This window comes from Martes martes (assembly GCF_963455335.1).
Source record: "Martes martes genome assembly, chromosome: 9".
NCBI lineage: Eukaryota > Metazoa > Chordata > Mammalia > Carnivora > Mustelidae > Martes > Martes martes.
Window position 1 is genome coordinate 32586181 of NC_137896.1, and position 19291 is coordinate 32605471.

General features: G+C 38.4%; 1 protein-coding gene across 1 annotated transcript in view; it reads right to left on the reverse strand.

Moving 5' to 3' along the window:
* The window catches only part of TMX4 (thioredoxin related transmembrane protein 4), a 41004-nt gene extending 22428 nt beyond the window's left edge, over window positions 1–18576 (reverse strand). The window contains exons 1-2 of the mRNA XM_080813183.1: window positions 18191–18576; window positions 6389–6504 (exon numbers count right to left, since the gene is read on the reverse strand). Of these exons, the coding sequence (XP_080669309.1) occupies window positions 6389–6504; window positions 18191–18363 (289 nt within the window). The 5' untranslated portion in view covers window positions 18364–18576. The remainder of the gene's footprint in view (window positions 1–6388; window positions 6505–18190) is intronic.
* Window positions 18577–19291: the final 715 nt, after the last annotated feature.

The window sequence follows — 19291 nt, forward strand, 5'->3', positions numbered from 1 at the left end:
GCACTCTTTGTTTTTATAGAAGTTATAGTCTAGTGGCAGAGGGAGAGAATTTAATCAAATGATCATGACCAGAAACAGAGATGGATGATATCAGGGAAAGGGGCATGCAACAAAAACCTGCATGACACCAGGAGTAAAGAACAGATCTCCGCTCTTTACTACTAACTAAATAATATTTATGTGGGCACCAAGAGTGAGTCAGTCCAGTTCTGGCAAAAAGAAGGAAAGCTAAAGGATCCTCCTGGCCCACATGAAAACATGCAGAGATAACATTTACATTTCTCATCATTTCTGCCTTTCCCACTTAAAAACAATCTAGACAAAATCAATCCCTAGTTAAATAAAGTGGCTCAAATTTTACATCTCTGAGATGACTTCCTGTTTGCAATATTGAAGGTGTATTTTTAATAACAAGGGATGTTTGCTTATACTCATTTTATAAAGTAAATCTATACTTGGCAAAATAATTTATTGATTGATGATGACGAGTCTTCCCAAAGAAGCATTCTCTATTTTTTCTCATATCCAAGCAACTAACTTTAAAACACCTGTATGGCACCTAAAAGCAAACACAGTATTCTGAAGGCAGTAATAGTCAATGCTACAAAAAGAAACATAAACTTCACACATTTATGATTGTACATTTTTTAAAAGGTTGTATTGGCAGGAACAGAAACAAAAGTGACCCAAGAAGTCAGCTGAGGATTGGAATAAGCATCTCTGCCTACAGGTCATTCTCACCTCTAACAGGCTTTAAACTCCACTCTACCCTGGAACAAAGGCATCTTTTGGTATAGCTCCAAATCTAAATTGCCAAGGGAAGGACTACTGGTAATCTTAAAGGCTTGAAAATTACTATATGTTTTGCTAATTACAAAGTTTCATATCCCACTTTTTTCCTAGCTACAGATTTTTATGACCGCCCTAAATCTTATATAAGGAAACTCACAGTGTTAGGGAATTATGCTTTATTTACAACAGACTTTTAAAATGGAACACACAGGGGCACCTGGGTTGTGTAGTCAGTTAAGCATCTGACTCTTGGTTTTGGTTCAGGTTGTGATCTCAGGGTTGTGAGACTGAGCCCCACATCACGCTATGCACTCAGTGTGGAGTCTGCTGGAATTTCTCCCTCTCCTTCTGCCCCTCTCCCTGCTTGAGCTCTATAAATAAATAAATAAATAAATAAATAAAGTCTTTAAAAAATTAAAAATCCTTCATATGTTCTTGGTCAGTAAATTTAAACTATCAGTTTTCTCATTAATGGGCATCATAATTTCTATCTCACTATTTTTTAGTATTAAATGGTTTTATATTTATAAAGCACATAGGACACAGTATTTGACATAGAATAAGTACTAAATACACCCTAGCGAATATGTTCTTTAAGGCTCTGGCTCAAAGTTGGAATAAAGTAGGATGCAATAAAGTAATTTAGTGTCAAGTGCTTTGGAAATCATACATTATTTTGGAGAAGATACTTTTACAAATAAATGTGCCCATGAAAAGGTAAATACAGAGGAAATAAGAAAGAAAATACAGTGATATATATATATAGTCTCTGAGAGTCTACTTTTCTGGTTCAGACTAAAAGGCCGCTCATTGCCGAAACTATTAGAATAAAGGGTATGAGAACTTTCTGGCTCTTGATATGAATTGCTGTGCTTTTTTCCATGATTATTGTACCAATTTATAAGACCATCATTTAAGGTTCATTTAAAATAAAGATTATTAATAAATTGTAATTCTCAAAACTTATTTATGTTTATTTCTTCTAATGAAAACCCATGCAGAATACTAATAATAAGATCGGAGCATCTAATGCAGATATGAGTTCAATTTGAATAATAATGGAATAATAAATACACTGTCACTGAGGATGTCTTCAGGATAACCAACAACAAAACCAAGAATAACCAAAGTAGCCCTTAGACTATGACCTACTACTAAGTCCTTTGAAGATCTCACACCCTAGGAAATTCACCTCAAATAAATGTCATTTCTGAGAGGCTAACAAATGTTAGAAAGCTTTGGGTTTCATGTCACTCCACACACTCCAAAAATGTGTTCTAACCTTTAATACTGATGCTGCTATCAAGGGAGCCTCTCATTACCTGAAAAGTTAAAACATTACCAACTTGGAACAAAGAAGCACCATCTGAGGTTGTGGGCTTTAAGGTCAAGGACTAAAAAAGGGCAAGCATGGATCTCAGCAAAGGATTACAACAGAGGGCAACAGCTCATGTCAAGGTTGGCATAATGATTCACTGCAAGAAAACTCACCAAGTGTAGAAGAAACAAGTACATACTTAAACTTTAACTGAAAGAGATGAAGTTTGACCACAAGGTCTCCCAAAATTTCTGCATATCTTTTTTACTTTAAGGGAAACTTCTACTTTAAAATGAGGACTGCAACATAAAAAGGGCATTAATCCAAAATGCAGGGCAACATTTAATTTCTTAGTATCAAGCTTATCTTAAACACGTAAAGCAAAAGAAAGAAAAGAATTAAAAGATAAGAGAAAGAAAAATGTACCAGGGAACTATATTTTGATATGCAAAAACACAATAGAAATGATTTCAGTTCAATACTTAAAAAATGGGGATAGCTGCCAGCTTTTGTTCTACCGTTATTAGCTGTGTTACTTTGGACATGTTACATAACCCCTCTGAGCCTCAGTTTTCTGAGTAATATAAACAGTTCTTCCTAGCGTTGTTATGAAACTAAAATGTATCTAAGTCCCTAACACAACTACAGGCTGAAGTAAATGCTTAATTAAATATTAGTTTTTATCACCAAAAGAGTAGCAGAAGGAAAGCAATGAAAAAAAGTAGAACTAGCCTTACCTTTTGAGACTGAAATAAAGTTGTCAGTATTATACAAAAGGCTAATTTTTACAATTATAAAATTAAAATATGAACACTAACTGAACCACAGTAAACGAAGTTGGATTTTGCAACTAATTAGTGGTTTAAATACAATGCTTATTCTTGGCTATGGTAGGAATCTGGTTTACCTCTGGTCCAGTGAACTAGCCATCACCCATGTGTGCTCTATGAGCAGCCGCTGTTTTCCTGTCCTTGACAGCTAAGCTCATCTGCATGGAACAGAAGGTTCAAATACATGCTCATTACATTTAATTTCTCAAAAAACACACAACTGATATATCACCTGGTCGATGCAGTAAGCAGGCAACACCATGTAATCTAACCTAAGGACTTTCCTTTCTTTGACGTCTACATCTCAGCTGTAAAATACAATGTGTAATCCCCAATCTTTATAATTCTGAAAATTTATTTTCTGTTCAAAATACCTAGAAAAATCTCTTGTGAGATACACCAATGGAAGAGTTACAAGCATAACTAAAGACTACGCAGAAACACTTCAAAAACTCTTGCTTTCACTTCTTTTTAAAGTTTACTTGCAGAGAAAAGACATGAAATTATGCCTTACTAGCACTCATGGCAAGGCAGTCCTAATGAAAGAATATACTAATGGAGATCCGTAACCAGATAGAAATCTGTATACAGAAATATCCAGGAAAGTGCTCAATTTGAGGAAAACTAGTATCATTTCAGTTTTTCCCCACTGCTCATTCAGGATGTTAGATTTTGTAAAAATGAAGTAAATACCCAAAGAGCTTTCAAGAATAGGGACAAGCTGCCCCAGAGACTTGCCAGTGAGTTAATACCATATAAGACACCCTCTCTTCATTTGGCTTCCAGGACCCAGACCCCTCCACCTCCTTCCTACCTCACCAGCTTCTCTTCTACTTCTGCTGGAACTACATCTCTCCTTCAAAATGCTAGAGTGCCCTGGTTTTCAATCCTCAAAACAATCCTCAATTCCTTCCTCCCCTCCTTTCGAATACCATCTACAAGGATGATCTTCAAATGTACATCACTAGCTCTGGGGTTAAGTAACATGCCCAAAGTAACACAGCTAATAACGGTAGTACAAAAACTAGCAGCTATCCCCACTTTTTAAGTACTAAACTTAAGTCATTTCTATTGTGTTTTTGGATATCAAAATATAGTTCCCTGGTACATTTTTCTTTCTCTTATCTTTTCTTTTCTGGACTTTGTTTCTTCACTATTCCTAAAAAATACTGGACCAAAGACTTTTTTCCTCCTTCTTCAATAAAAGTTTCAAATATATATAGTTTACATTTGCATAAATAGCATGAGGCAATGATAAATTTGTTTTTAAAATATTTCATTATAATAAATTCCTCTCTACATTATCAAAAAAAGCACACAATCCATTAACAATGGGAAAAATAGCCATAAATCTACATTTTAGATGGAAAGACTGTATTCAGTTAGCCTTTAGATCTATGAATCCATCACAAAGTTAATTGTTTAATTCTTTTCATTCAAATCATGCTGTGAGTTCACTGCAGGTATACCAAATGACTGAAACGTGAAAGACCAGCTGCATTTCTAAGAAACTCATCATAAAATGTGCTTGGTGCTTACTAATTAACAAGGCTTACACCTGATTTTGTTGGACTCAACTACTAAAAGACAAAAACAACTTTACAGCAAAAAAAATAATTGCAATGACTTGACATCCAAATAGAATAACTCATTCTAACAGTTCAAACCACAAACTAATAAGTATAATTGTCTATCTCTAAACAGCAGATGGGCAGAAGTGGCTTTGATTCAAATGATTAGAAAGGCAGAGGCTTGAGGACTAATGGCTTTAACAGAAATCTCTCTCCAAGGGTTTGTCAACACATCCAATTTAACAGACACCATCCATTTTGTTGTCCAAGTAATTGGTAATGCATTACTTTGTGTGTTTTTGCACTCACGGTTATTACAGAAAAGTAATAGCTACACCTCCATGCCTTCTTTTTCCCTTGTATAGGGATACAGAAGATAGAAATTGAATGTAAACAGGAAAAAAAATAACTAATAAAGTTTCAAAAAATCCAAGTTGAAATTTGAATCATAAAAGCCCAACTTTTCTTCTCATTTTGTATGTAATACACAGTTATTTTTGAAAAGATTTTATTTATTTGTCAAAGAGAGAGAGAGAGAGAGCATGCACAAGCAGGGAGAGCGGCAAGCAGACGGAGAAGCAGGCTCCCCACTGAGCAAAGAGTCTGATACAGCACTGGATCCCAGGACCCTGGGATCATGACCTGAGCGGAAGGCAGACAATTAACTGACCACCCAGGCGTCCCTACACAGCTATTTTTAAATTACAAATACAAATTGCATCTTTTCTGAATTTAAAATTTCCTTTATTTCCCTCTTCCTTTTGAAAAATTGTATCATTAATAGCTAATAAATGTAGATGGAATAACAGAATTAGAAATTCACCATTTCGGAATCCATTATGAAATATTTGATTCAGATAAGATCATCATGGATTTAAATCCCCAAAGTATCACCCCAGAGGTTATTCCCTAATCACAAATAGGGTATTTCCTTTATAATAGAGAAGTTTATCCTCATCACCTTAACCAAGTGCTCAAACTCAACAGCATTAATGGTGATAATGTGTCTTCTGAGAGAATACAATTTAAGCCACAGGATCACCTATAAAGTACTCTTGCCATTAATATTTACCCCGAATCATGCTTTTGACCAAAATTCAAACTTGAACAAAATAGAAGAATAAATTAAATGTTACCATAAAGAAACACCTAGGCAAATCCCTGGTCTGTTCTCTTCAGAGTGTCAATGTCATAATGCCATGAAAAAAAGGAAGGGGGCTATCTTCTAGATTGAGGGAAACTGAAAAGATGTAACTGGGGCACCTGGGTGGCTCAGTCCTTAAGTGTCTGTTTTCAGCTCAGGTCATGATCCCAGGGTCCTGGGATCAAGCCCTGAGTTGGGCTCCCCACTCAGTGAGGAGACTGCTTCTCCCTCTCCCACTCTCCCTGTTTGTGTTCCCTCTCTCACTGTGTCTCTCTCTGTCAAATAAATAAAATTTTTAAAGATTAATTAATTAGTTAATTAAAAAAATGTAACTACTTAATTCAGTTGGTGAACCTTGGTTAGATCCTGGTTCGAAAAACTATAAAAAAACATGGGAAATAAGGAGAAAGATTTTAATATGTTGAAGTATTGATGGTAAAGTATCATGGGGTCTATAACTAATTTTCAAATGATTCAGCAAATTAATAATAACAATATAAATATATATCTCATATATATTATATATATATATGCACACACACACACACACACACATATATGTAAACACAAACACACATAGACAGACCCGGATATGCCAAAATGTTACCTGTTGATTCTAGCTGGTCAGTTCATGGGTACTCAGTATCCTAGTCTTTCAACTCTCCTATACACTTGAAAAAACTCAATTAAACAGTAACAAACTTTTGCATTTAATGTTCAACATGTACAGTACCTGGTTCCTGAGTGACATCTACTTTTCCTACACTGATCTGAAGTATTTCACCGTTCTTTGCAAATGTCTCCCATTCTGAATCAGTCTGCTGGCAGGATGGACACCAAGGAGCATAACTGTAAAAGAAAAATTGTTAGTCAATACAAACATATGAAAAAAATCTATAAAGCAAAGTAGAGAAATAGAGCATTTAAATTTAAAAAATAAATTCTTAACTAAAGGGAAGAACAAAAGCAAGCTTTTCTGAAGTTGCTTAATACAGAAAAAACAGAATACTCCCCCCACAACAGAACGTAACATATGAATATCAGTTCCCTGGCGATAAAATAACCAAAGTTTAAGAAGATTTTTATGGGGCACCTGGGTGGCTCAGTGGGTTAAAGCCACTGCCTTTGGCTCAGGTCATGATCCCAGGGTCCTGGGATCCAGCCCCGCATCGGGCTCTCTGCTCAGCAGGGAGCCTGCTTCCTCCCTTCTCTCTCTGCCTACTTGTGATCTGTCTGTCAAATAAATAAAATCTTTAAAAAAAAAAAGAAGATTTTTATGAATTATTGTAATATATAAAATATTTTACTTCCATGTTATTCTTACAATGGACCCAAATTTTACTACTTTCCAGATAGCTTTTGATTTTTGAGGGTGAAACGGCTTTGAGTTTGCCACTAAAGGAGGACAATTTTCACAAGGGTGTCTTTAAACTAGCCAAACCAGTTTCAGATTCATCAAAGTAAGATCTGATGAGTAGAGACCAGAAGATGCATTGTTAATGGGTCCCCCAAAATGCAGGTCATTTCCAAAGATATGTGGCAGTTCTGAGCCATTCAGAGAAAGTAGAAGCTACAGGCTAAGCCTGCTCCACAGACTCTTTCTTAAATAGAAGAAGGGTTAGAAATAAACTCTTGGCTGGGGCACCTGGATGGCTCAGTTGGTTAAGTGTGCCTTGGGCTGGGGTCATGATCTGGGGTCATGATCCTAGGGTCCTGGGACAATCTCCACATCAGTCTCCTGGCTCAGTGAGCCTACTTCTCCCTGTTTGTGTGTGCTCTCTCTCTCTGGCAGATAAATACATAAAATCTTTAAAGATAAATAAATAAATACTTGGGCCTTCAACCAGAACTCTACTGTTTTAGATTATTTTTTCATTCAATAAACATGATCTAAGGACCATGTTAAGAACTGAGGCTACCTTTGTGAACAAGACAGATGTGGTGCCTCCTTCCTCCTTGTGGAGTCTATCATCCATAGATGAAAAGAGGTAAGCACGGGGATAATGACAATCAAAGAGGCAGATGCCATGACTGAGAATGTGGAACAGATGCTATGGAACACTCAGAAGCTGGGTGAACTCAGAAGAGCCCACAGAGAATGGAGCGTCTGTGCTAAGATCTAAAGTAAGAGTAATAGCCAGAGAGGGGTCAAGGAATGTTCTAACCCAACCAGAGAGAACAGGAAGTGTGAAGACAGAGTATTGACAGGACAGGATGAAAACATCACTCACAGCCTTTAAAATGTTGTATAGAGAGTCAGGACTTTATTCCAAGCTCCATGACTGACGCCCTAAAAAAAGTTAAGACTCATGATCAGATTTACATTTTTGGAAAAGTCATCTGGCAGCTCTGTGGATAATGGATCAGGGACAGATAAGACAGAAGCAAACTGGAAGGCTGTGCTTCCTCCTGGTAATATGCTAATGGCCTCACTTTGCCTCCCATGATGCTAGAAAACATCATAAATGGGCCATAAAGCTCTAATGTGTTCCAGGATGTCATATGCAGATGTTAAAACAGGAATCGAGAGAAAACTGCTGTTTAGAAAGTAGAGTGGATTGCACAGTGTGTCTTAAAATAGAGTCCTAACCCTCCATACTCACGCATATGATCTTATTCTGAATAAGGGTATTTACACATATAATTAAAGTAAATATCTTGATGTGAGCTATTCCTGGATTTAGAGTAGGTTCTCATAAAAGAAAGAAGAGCAAAGTGTGACACAGAAACACAGGAGGAAGGCCATGTGGAGATGCAGTCAGAGATGGGTGGTCTGTAGCTACAGGCCAAGGAATGCCAAGGACTTCTGGCAGCCACAGAAGCTATGAGAGGCATGGAACAGAAGCTCTCCCAGAGCCTCCAGAGGGAGCCAAGCTTGCTAACATGGTGATTTTGGAATTTTGATCTCCAGAATTGCGAGAGGATAAATTTCCACTGTTTAAAGCTACTAAGTTAGTGGTAATTTGCAGTAGTCCAAGGAAACTTCCACAGAAAGGCAGGTATCATTTGAAATTAGAAGGAATTGGGATCAAATATGCGTCATGGAGACTTAAAGAGCTGGTAGAGCTATTCTTAATATAAAATACTGTGAACAAACAATAATATACACTAGAAATCCATGTTAAAATACTAACATAGGACACAATTAAAAGGAAAACGAACATTTACAGAACAATGTGACAAAAATACACGAAAACAAATGGAGAGACACTCCATTTTGCTTAATGATACCCAGGAGAAAAAAAGCAGTAAATAAAATTAATTAATCAATGCTCATAAAATAGGACAGGATACTCCAGGAAAAAACATCCCCAGGCATTTTGAATAATATATTGGGATGCCATCAACTAGACAAGATATTTTTAAAAATCTACTTAAATCTGTTTAGATTATATTTTTTAAAAATCCTCAACTCAAGTCAAAATGCTGAGGGAAGAGATGCAATAGATTCTTTTAAAAGACTTGATATCACTGAATCATTTATGTACAATGCGTGAATTTTATAGTACATAAATTATGCCACCCAGGATAGAGGGCAAGAGATATGGATGAACTAGTATTGGCAATATGTTGATACAACTACTGAATCTGGATGATGAATGATGGGGGTTCATTATACTACTCCTATTTTCATTTATGTATGAGATTTTCCTAATAAATAGTTTTTGTTGTTTTACTGTGGTATAACTAAGGTATAACTGACTTATAACATTATATAAGTTTTAGGTACAACATAATGATCAAATATATTTCTTAAAGATTTGATTAAATGGAAAGATCCAAAAAGTTCTGGATGGGCAGGCTCAACATTGTGAAAATATTGATTCCCCCCCAATTTATTTTCCTTTTTTTTCTATTCCTGAATTATTTTTACAAAATGTGGCATCTATTATTTCCACATTAACAGAAGGAAGCGGTGGGGGAAAAGAGGCAGGAAACAATGTCTGCCAAAAGAATAAAATAAACACAAACAGGAAAAAATGTCTTAGGAAAGAAAATAAAGGGGGAAAAACATTAAATGATGAAATTCTATGACAAGATTTAGGCTCAAAGGTGCTGTCAGGTCATCATTCACGAACCCTTTCACCTTGACCTGAGCAGAAGCGTGGATATAAGTGCCATGCAACACACAAGGCAATGATGCATACGAACCAACTTTCCTGAAAAACAACAACAAACCCATCTCTGAAATGGGGCAATACTTTGCTCCTTCACATTATGAAAGGGGAAGGGGGGGTATTAAAAGTCAACATGATGGGAGGTTGCATTTATCTCAAGACAAGTATTGAGATTGGGCACAGCCCAGGAGAAAAAGGACTACCCAAAGCAAGGCATGCATTTCTCTCTCCAGCCAGGCTCCAAAAGCTGCCAGACTTTAGCACAACTGTTCATCCTAAGGACTGTTCATCCGTCTCTAGAAGGGTCTAGTATAGCCAATTCCAAGATAATTCCAAAAAGTCATTAATCTTCTCATTACAGCTCACTGTGTAATCCCCGAAACCCCAGAGATATGGACCAGAGAACATGGACCAGGAACCATCTGCTGACATCTTTGACCATGGCTGATTTTAAACACATGTATCTCGACATTTCCAGGGTAGAGTATATACCTGGTACATAAATATTTGCTGAATAAATAAATAAACAAACTTCAAAGAAAATAACTGTCTTTGAGAAAAGTCATTTTTTACATATTTAAAAAATATCTGTATGGCAGATGATACTGGGGCAAGCAGCTGGTAAACTTTAGGGATAAAGAGAACATTTTATTATTTAGTACTTCAATGGGCATTTCAGTGTATTGAATAAGAGTTCTGCCAAAGGACTCAACAAGACCAACCACAAGTATCCATGTGACTTTGGTCAGGTTAGTAATCACTCCATGCCTTAGCTTCCTCAACTGCAAAATGGGACAGTAACAGCAGCTACCTTAGAAGGTTACTGGGAGATTAGATGACTTATATAAAGCAGGCACATATTAAGAACAATCACTAATACCAATAACATTTGTAATATACTGCTTGGTTTCCAAGACACTTTGATGATGCATTAGAGCTCATCTGAACCTTACAACATCACTGTCAAACAGACAAGGCGGGTGTAAAGGAACTTGCTTAAGGTCACCTAAGACCACGCAGAACAAGAACCCAGATGGAGGTAGTTATGTGATAAAACCTCCAAGGAAAATAAGATCCAATATTCACAGAGAGAGAAAGAGAGAGAGGGGAAGATGGAAAGGGAGAAAGAGAGAGAGAACCAGACAGAAAGAAGAAATTACCAAAAATAAGGAAGAAATCTTGCAGTACAATTAAATGAACTCTAGATTCTTTTTGCTTTGTTTCCCTAGGCCTATGCCTTTGCATTTAACTCAGGGACATATTTACTTTATCAGTAATTATTAAATCATGCAAACTTCATCTTTTATTTTTTAAAACCCAGTCCCTAATCTTTAGACAGGCTATTATGAAAATTGGGATTTTGGTGACATTTTTATATCCCAAGATATAAAAATGCCATTGAGGTCACTTTAGATATTCCAATTTTTATGTAGCTGCTACCCACTGGAGACTATGAATGTCATTATTTCTGAGATTTAATCAGAGCTATTTGTGTTGGAGTGCACCAACATCATTCACTGACTTAGTGTGTTCTTTTGGTGGTAGAAATAAGTCAGCTCTGAGTCTCTGGTGTGGGAATTGGTCCACTGTTGTTTCAGCTTTTTAAATGATTAGTATTCTTTTGGACCTAAAGAATTATGTTTTAGACAGTAATTCAGAACCTACTAAAGGAAAATACCTCAGGGGCCAAAGCAATACAAACAAGGGAAACTCATGACTTTCATGTACTCATGCACACTCTCTCTCTCTGTGTATGTATGTAGATATAAATGTAATTTTTATGTACATATCCATGACAAAAATCAGCAGAAAGGACTGAATATGGTCTTCATTTATATTATTTAAAACTAGTTTATAACGTCAGTCTTCTAGGAACTATAAAGGAGTTGACCTGCCATAACTTTGTCTTTTACATTCAAATTCATCCTTTTTTCATTTAAGAGCCTCCAAGAGGAATTAGAACCTTTATAGTCATGGAAACTATACAATAGTATCTTTTCTATTTAAACTTTTCCTAGGCGGCGTGGTATATAGTTAGTAAGCTTCATAAAGACATTTGAAATACATTCCAGATAGCTAAAACACTGTTACATTACATCAACTTGGATATCAGTCCAATGTTTTTTTTACCACTTCTGGGAAACAGAATTCAAAAGCATGTTTTTGTCATCCATGTTCATATTTATGTATATATTACACTGAGCTTCTGCTATATGCAAGGTGGTGGAAAGCCTTTGATTACTTTGGTTGCATAAACCAACTGAATTTGGTGTGAGATTCTATTAAGTGTACAAGAAAGGAATTACTTAAAAACATGTCCTAGAAATAACATTTTACTAAAAATACATTTTATCCCCAATAATGGGCAATTTTTCTTCTTCTGTCTTGGCTCAAATTTCACACACTCTCTTCAGGAGAGAGTGCACATTCTCTTTTCTTATCCTTGCAGAACAGAGATGGACAATGACTGATACAGTAGGTTTTTCACTTAGAACTAACTTTGACCAAAGTGCTCAAAAGAATCTGTGACAATGAAGATGAAAGAGGTACACCAGGTTCACCTTTCTCTGACTTAATACATGAAACTAAATCAAAATGTCAACCAATGATCTACATCAAGTGTTACTCCTTTCTCTAGAAAATACGGACAAGCTTAATGATCCAAGAGTTGGAAGGTTTACCTTTGATTCTATTTCTTTACAAGATCATTTCTAGGACATTTTGTCATCACATGCAGAGGAAAAATAAAACTTGATAACTCTACAAAAACCATGATACCTGCTAAAGGAATTAGAATTCACTACTTTCTTTAGAATGAAGGCTCCATGAAGACAGTGACTGATGCCTCATACCTAGCTAGAGTAAGTCCTGGGCCACAGTAAATATTTATTACTCTAATGAACAAAAGGGAGATGATAACGACTATCCTTAGTACCTATGAAAATATAGATAGATAGATGTTTCCCTCAGTGATGTGCTTGAGGAAGCTCTTGATTAAAGGAATAACTAGTCTATTATTCATTCATTCACTTAGTCAAAGTATTTATTGAACACTTAGTACTTGTTATGAAGGCTCTGGAGATAAATAGAAAGAAGAAAGACTTTCGTCCCCTACTGAAAAGCTGATTGTCTAGAAGAGGAATTAGACAAAAACCTAGTGTGGAAGCATATAAATTAATTTATAATTACAAGTTGTGATAAGGGCCATGCTAGATACAAAGAAGACAAGCTGAGAATTCTCCCAGGTGGTTGGTGTGCACAGAAGGCAGAGCACCTGTTTGAGTGGTGAAGAGTGTCAGGAACGAGAATATAGCAATGATGCTCTTTATTTGGAGATTCTACAGAGGATAAAATTATGGGTGGGCCTCTGAATCCCACAGGGAAAAGGTTATCTTTCAGGTGGCTCATGGTGATGTCTAGCTGACAGTCTAAGCATGAATCACCCAGGCTCCCTCACTACCCAGCTACTCTAGGCTTGCATCAAGAACTGCAAAGCTCAAGCCTGCATTCTAGTTCTGGCCTTGCCAACCACTTACTACTGGCCTTGGCCAAAGCTTTAACCTTTTCGAGTTTTAATCTCCTCTAGTAAATGAGAATGAGAATAAGAGTTCTGTACCTGACTGCTAGGATGATCAAATAAGAGAGCATTGATGAGGGCTGCCTGGGTGGCTCAGTGGGTTAAAGCCTCTGCCTTCAACTCAGATCATGATTCCAGGGTCCTGGGATCAAGCCCCACATTGGGCTCTCTGCTCAGCAGGGAGCCTGCTTCCCTTCTTCTCTCTCTGCCTGCCTTTCTGCCTACCTGTGATCTCTGTCAAATAAATAAATACAATCTTTAAAAAAAGAGAGAGAGAGAGAGCATTGATGAACAAGAGGACATGTGATGTGAGCAATGCAAGTTTACTGTGATTGAGATGATGAGGATCATGGAGGTGATGCGGATAACCCTTTGTGGAAACAATCTGAAATCAAATACTTACATATTCACTTATGAGCTTTTTTTTTTTTTTTTTTGCGTGTTTTTAAATACGCAGAACAGTAGCCAGGGCAGTGGTTTTCAATCAGACACATTTGGAAATATGCATAGGGGATGGAGATTGCTAAATTTTTTTGGTGAATCCTAGAATGTAATGGGCAGGGGCAGCAATGGGCAGGCCACCCCCATACATCAAAGAACTGTCCAAGCCAAGACGCCAATAGGGCCCTGATGAGAACCACTGCTGAATGCTTGACAGAGAAAAAGCATTCAGTAAACATATGCTAAATAAATGAATGCTGTATCTGCTACTTATTTCCTTCAGAGCACAGAAGACTGACAGCCCCTTGAAATCAAAGAATGTAGCTCATTTTCATCTTCCCAGATCCCTAACTCTAAACCTGAAACATAACAAGCATTTAATGACTATCTCTTAAACATTCAATCAGCACATCAAGATAATCTATTAAACTGCAAAAAAATGATAATTATTTGACAGGGACAAGCTAAGGCGACGATGTTGAAGATGTTCTCTTCAGAAATAAGAAGGATTTTGGGGGGAAATTAGTAAAACCTAGAGGTCCCAGGGAAATAAAAGAGACTTCCCTCCATCACTGTGACTGTTTTCAAGTTTAAACATGATTGTCCCAAGAAAAAAGTAAAAAAAGTAGTGTTTTATAAAGAGCCATACACTTTACAGAGGTAACCCCTGTACTTAGCCTCTGGATATCAGATTAAAAGTAGGCAGCTCAAAATAAAGCTGCTTGGATAGCTTCTTTTTGCCCTTGGCGGGGCGGGGTGGGGGTGGGGGTGGGAAGGACCACTAGAAAAGTATATAGAATATATACTGTTGTTTCTCAAAAGAACACAAGTAGTATTTGCAAGGACTGATACAATGGGAACCAAAAAAGTTTAAAATAGCAAAAGGTTACAAAGTAACTAAATGAAGGATAATACAAAACAATGGAAATAAAGAAAACATCAGAAAATATTTTACAGATTATATAACCTTTCCTAACCCTGAGAAAGGGCAAACTTTTCATCAGAGGTTAAGATGAGAAAAGCACAGCAAGGGGGCACCTGGGTGTCTCAGTGGGTTAAGCCTCTGCCTTCGGCTCAGGTCATGATCTCAGGGTCCTGGGATCGAGTCCCGCATCGGGCTCTCTGCTCAGTGGGAGCCTGCTCCCCCCCCACCCCTCTCTGCCTGTCTCTCTGCCTACTTGCGATCTCTGTCAAATAAATAAATAAAATCTTTAAAAAAAAAAAAAAAGAAAAGAAAAGCACAGCAAGGCAATTTTAGAGACATGGCAGCAACAGGGATAACATTATAAAACAATGTATAAAAGCAAACAAGACGAGAAACACATGAATATACAATAAGCAGTAAAGAAAATGTAAATAGTAATGGAATAATTTTTCAGGTTTAAAAAAAAAAGTTTTCAGAACTGAAACGGTGAGTTACTACAAATATATTTTTACCTGATATTTCTCCTTAACAGAGCAGTGTTTTGTTTTTTAAAGATTTTATTTATTTATTTGACACAGAGAGAGAGATCACAAGTAGGCAGAGAGGCAGGCAGAGAGAGGAAGGGAAGCAGGTCCCATGCTGAGCAGAGAGCCCGATGCAGGGTTTGATCCCAGGACCCCGAGACCATGACCCGAGCCGAAGGCAGCGGCCCAATCCACTGAGCCACCCAGGCGCCCCCAGAGCAGTGCTTTTTTAAAACTGAAAATTCAGGGGCACCTGGGTGACTCAGTTGGCTGAACGACTGACTCTTGGTTTTGGCTCAGGTCATGATCTCAGGTTCCCACTCTGAGAGTCTCCTCAAATATTCTCTCCCTCTGCCCCTGACTGCCCATGCACATACTCTCTCCCTCTCTATCACTAAAATAAATAAATCTTTTTAAAAAACTGAAAATTCAATTGCAAGTTACCAAAAAAACTGTTTTAAAGATGAAGATACAACAAATTAGGTTTTACAACAGAAGCAGAAAATGCTGCTAGGTTCTTAAAAATAAGTTAAATTATCAATCCCAATATAACTAGGAATTGTATTATAGGAGCTTTGTATGAAGTGGGATATAAAAGAAAAAATTCCCAGAAGTTCCATATAAGCAAATGAACAAATAAAGAACTGTCATTCAAAGTAATGTCAAAATCTTAATACTATCAGAAAGCCTCCTAACTTGCTTCTGTAGGAAAGTTAAATGCATCAGCTGTGGACCCCTAACAATCTGTTTATTATGATCAGTTCACTTGAAAGAGGGATTGACATGGTAGCTAATATTAACACATTTGGCTTTTCTCTGTTATATACACCAGTAAAAAAAAACCTGACAAAATATTGGCTATTTGAGTGAATTCTTAGAAATTTATAGGCCTATCATGGTAGAGAATATAATGAATTTTATGTTTTTTAAGTGTTGGATTTTTGTCAAAGGGAGGAGACAGAGTAGTACAAATTACAAACAGATAAGAGCCACAATATTTCTTCAGGACTTAGGTTCTGGTAGATAGAAAAATCTGGATATAACGGTTTAAGTATTTTTTTTTCCTTTACAGCCTCCTTTCATATTGAACTATTCTGAAGTGTACTCGATGAAAAGGGAACTTCCACTAAAATGATCTCAAGGGCAGCTTACTTCCGGGTTACAAGTTTCATCTTGTATCACAGCCCAAACGTATTCCATGCAATGGACGTGTGGCAAGTTTACAGCAATTTGTTACCATGTCTGGGCCTGTACATTTATGAAGAATACAATTTGAACAGTCACCATAGCCAAACACAGGAATTGTTGCTTGTTGCTATTTATGAGCGTAATGTGGCTTACACTCTCCTTTAGTTTGCTTAGTTCTTTTACTTAAAGAAAAAAAAAATCATAGCTATTCCAAAAAGGAGCTATAAAGGAGTTGAGGACTTCAGCTTTGACCTTCATCATGCACATACACAAAGTCAGATTTATTCAGAAAATTGACATCTAGAAAGCTCCACTGTGTAAGCACCTACATAGAACTTTCTGTAGTACTAGCTGACAAGATGCAGTCGAAAATTCTTACAATTATTACAAACGTGACAGTGTTGAATAAAGCTCCACTTACTTAGAAGTTTTCCCCTTAAATGGAAAATGACCTCATCTTTATCCAAAGTGATTAAATAGCCTAATAAGTCTTTCAAGTCTACAGTTCTCTTTAATCATTTCATTGGTTCATTATGATATCAAAGGCATTTTACACAGAGGTCTAAAATATCCCCTTCTTTGTGACCAAAAGGTATATGCATGTTTGAAGGGGTCATGGTATTGTGTTTTCTGAACAATGTAATCTGCTAAGGGAGTTGCAACTTTTGGTCCTGATCTCACAGTGAGGTTTTCACTCCACAGGCATCTGTTTGCAATCTAAATTGAAAGAATCAAAATTTGGCCTTGGACAAATAAGAAAAGATCCAATTCTGTGTGTCTGTGTCCTCAAGTAAGATTAATCAGCAAACAGTAGTGATCAAGTATGTATATTACCTGAAACTACAGTCTACAGAGATTAAGTTCTCAGAGATCATTTCTCCAGAGGTTCTTCATTTTTGCCGGGCAAGCCCACCATGATGGTCTCTGAAGCCTGTTCAGACATCTGCCCATTGTCTACCTCAACGCTTTTTTTCCAAATGATCAATTTCTTCCTAGAAGTTAATTTTAAGCTACTTGCCTGTTCCTAACTCAAAACTGTATTTTTCCCGTCTCCTTCAAGCAAAGGAACTACGTACAATTACCTTCTATGTTCAAAAAGGGCAACCTAGGAAGATCCTTTTATTACACTAGCACAATTAAGATATCTACCCAGAAATCTCTACGTCTGAAAATGATAACCAACATCAACATTTATTTGAAATCTTGTTCTAAAAACTTCAAAAACACTCGCATCTTCCTGTTTTATTTTTCACACTGACATCCCGGGGTCTTCAAAATGAAAACCAAGCCACTTCGCACAAACCGGTCTGCCCTCCGCCGTGCTGGAATTATTCATTCAACAAATACCTTGCCTAGCCCGTGCTACATAATTGTACTACATGTAAATGTCATCGAATGGCAGCCCTTTCTCTATGTACACGCCTATATCAAAAGGACGCGATTTTTTCACAGGTTTTGCCCATTTACCCCCCTCCCCGTGGTAAGCTGCCCACCCCATCCCTCAAACTCTTTCCCCCCAAAGCTGGTGGCTAATAGGGCGGGGTGGGGTGAGGAGGGAGGCGATGCTCGGCACCCGCAGCTGTCACCGCGGAGGGCCTGGCGCGCATGCGCAGCGTGAGCAGCCCGGCCCCGGCGCCGCAGGTCGCCCAGCGAGCAGTGGTCGAGCCCAACGGGCAGTGCAGGATCCACAGACACCCGCACGGCTCTGGGAGGGCGGCGCCCACGAAGGCAGTGTGCGTGCGGGGCGGGCGGGCACACTCACAATTTCAGCATCCACTCGCCCTCCATCACCAGCGTCCAGTTGGAGGCGGTCATGGGCCGCACCCAGCTCCGCTCCTCCGGTAGCGCGGCCTGCTCGGGGCCGCCCTCCGCCGCCGCCTCGACTCGGGCCACCAGGAGCGCCGTCAGCAGCGGACCCCAGCGCCCGCCCGCCATGTTGGGGCGCGGAGGGACGCTCCTCGGCAGGGGGCGTGGGGAAAGGAAGCCGCGGGCCCGGGGCCTCGCTAGCCCGCCAGCCCCGGCCTTTCCAGGTAGTCGGAGGTGGTGCCGGGCCGCCCCGCCTCCGCCCGGCCGCACCGACAGTCCCAGCTTCGGAGGCGAGCAGCCAGCGCCGCCTCTTATCCGCCCGGGCCCGCCGAGGCCACGCCCCCTCCCGCCTCGCCTTGCCGTTGCCCAGGGTGTCGGTTGCGTGGGCAACGGCCGCTCTTTCTTTCTGACGCCCTTCCCCCCTCCTCCCCCCGAAAATAAACAGATGACCCAATGTTGCTTAAGTTGGAACAGGCACCGCGTGTGCCCAGGCTCCAGTACGGGGGTTGGCGTGCGTGGGGGATTTCTAAAGAGAAACAGGGCCGCTAATTTAAAAATTCATCCCCTATTCAATGGTAGTGGAAGTAATAATGGACTGCAAAGTAAAGCTATGTATAATGAGAAAACAGAAAGATGCTTGGCCATCTCTTGCTAAAAGGAAGGGGAAAATTTACTCTCTGCCCCTGAATATAAGTATCACTGCCTAATTGGAGATAATAGTGAAACAAGACTCTGTAATTTTTTTAAATAATTTTAATTTTATAAAAACTTTTTGTAAGACGTGAGTGCTAACATAAAACGAGTCAGGGAATAAAAGAATATTGGCAGTTACAATTAAATGGCTCTCTCCCTTCTCTTGGCTTACAGTTCCCTAGATCTAAAATGAGAGTAGCGTAAATGATTTCCATATCTCTCTCCAGATACGCATTAGATGCATCTGTACCTTGAGAACAGTACATCCTGAGTTTGTATGGCTGAAATACTATTAGAAGTGTGCTTTATAAAAATTTGTTAGCTGTGCAAAGCATAAAACTAGATAATATGGTCAACACATGAT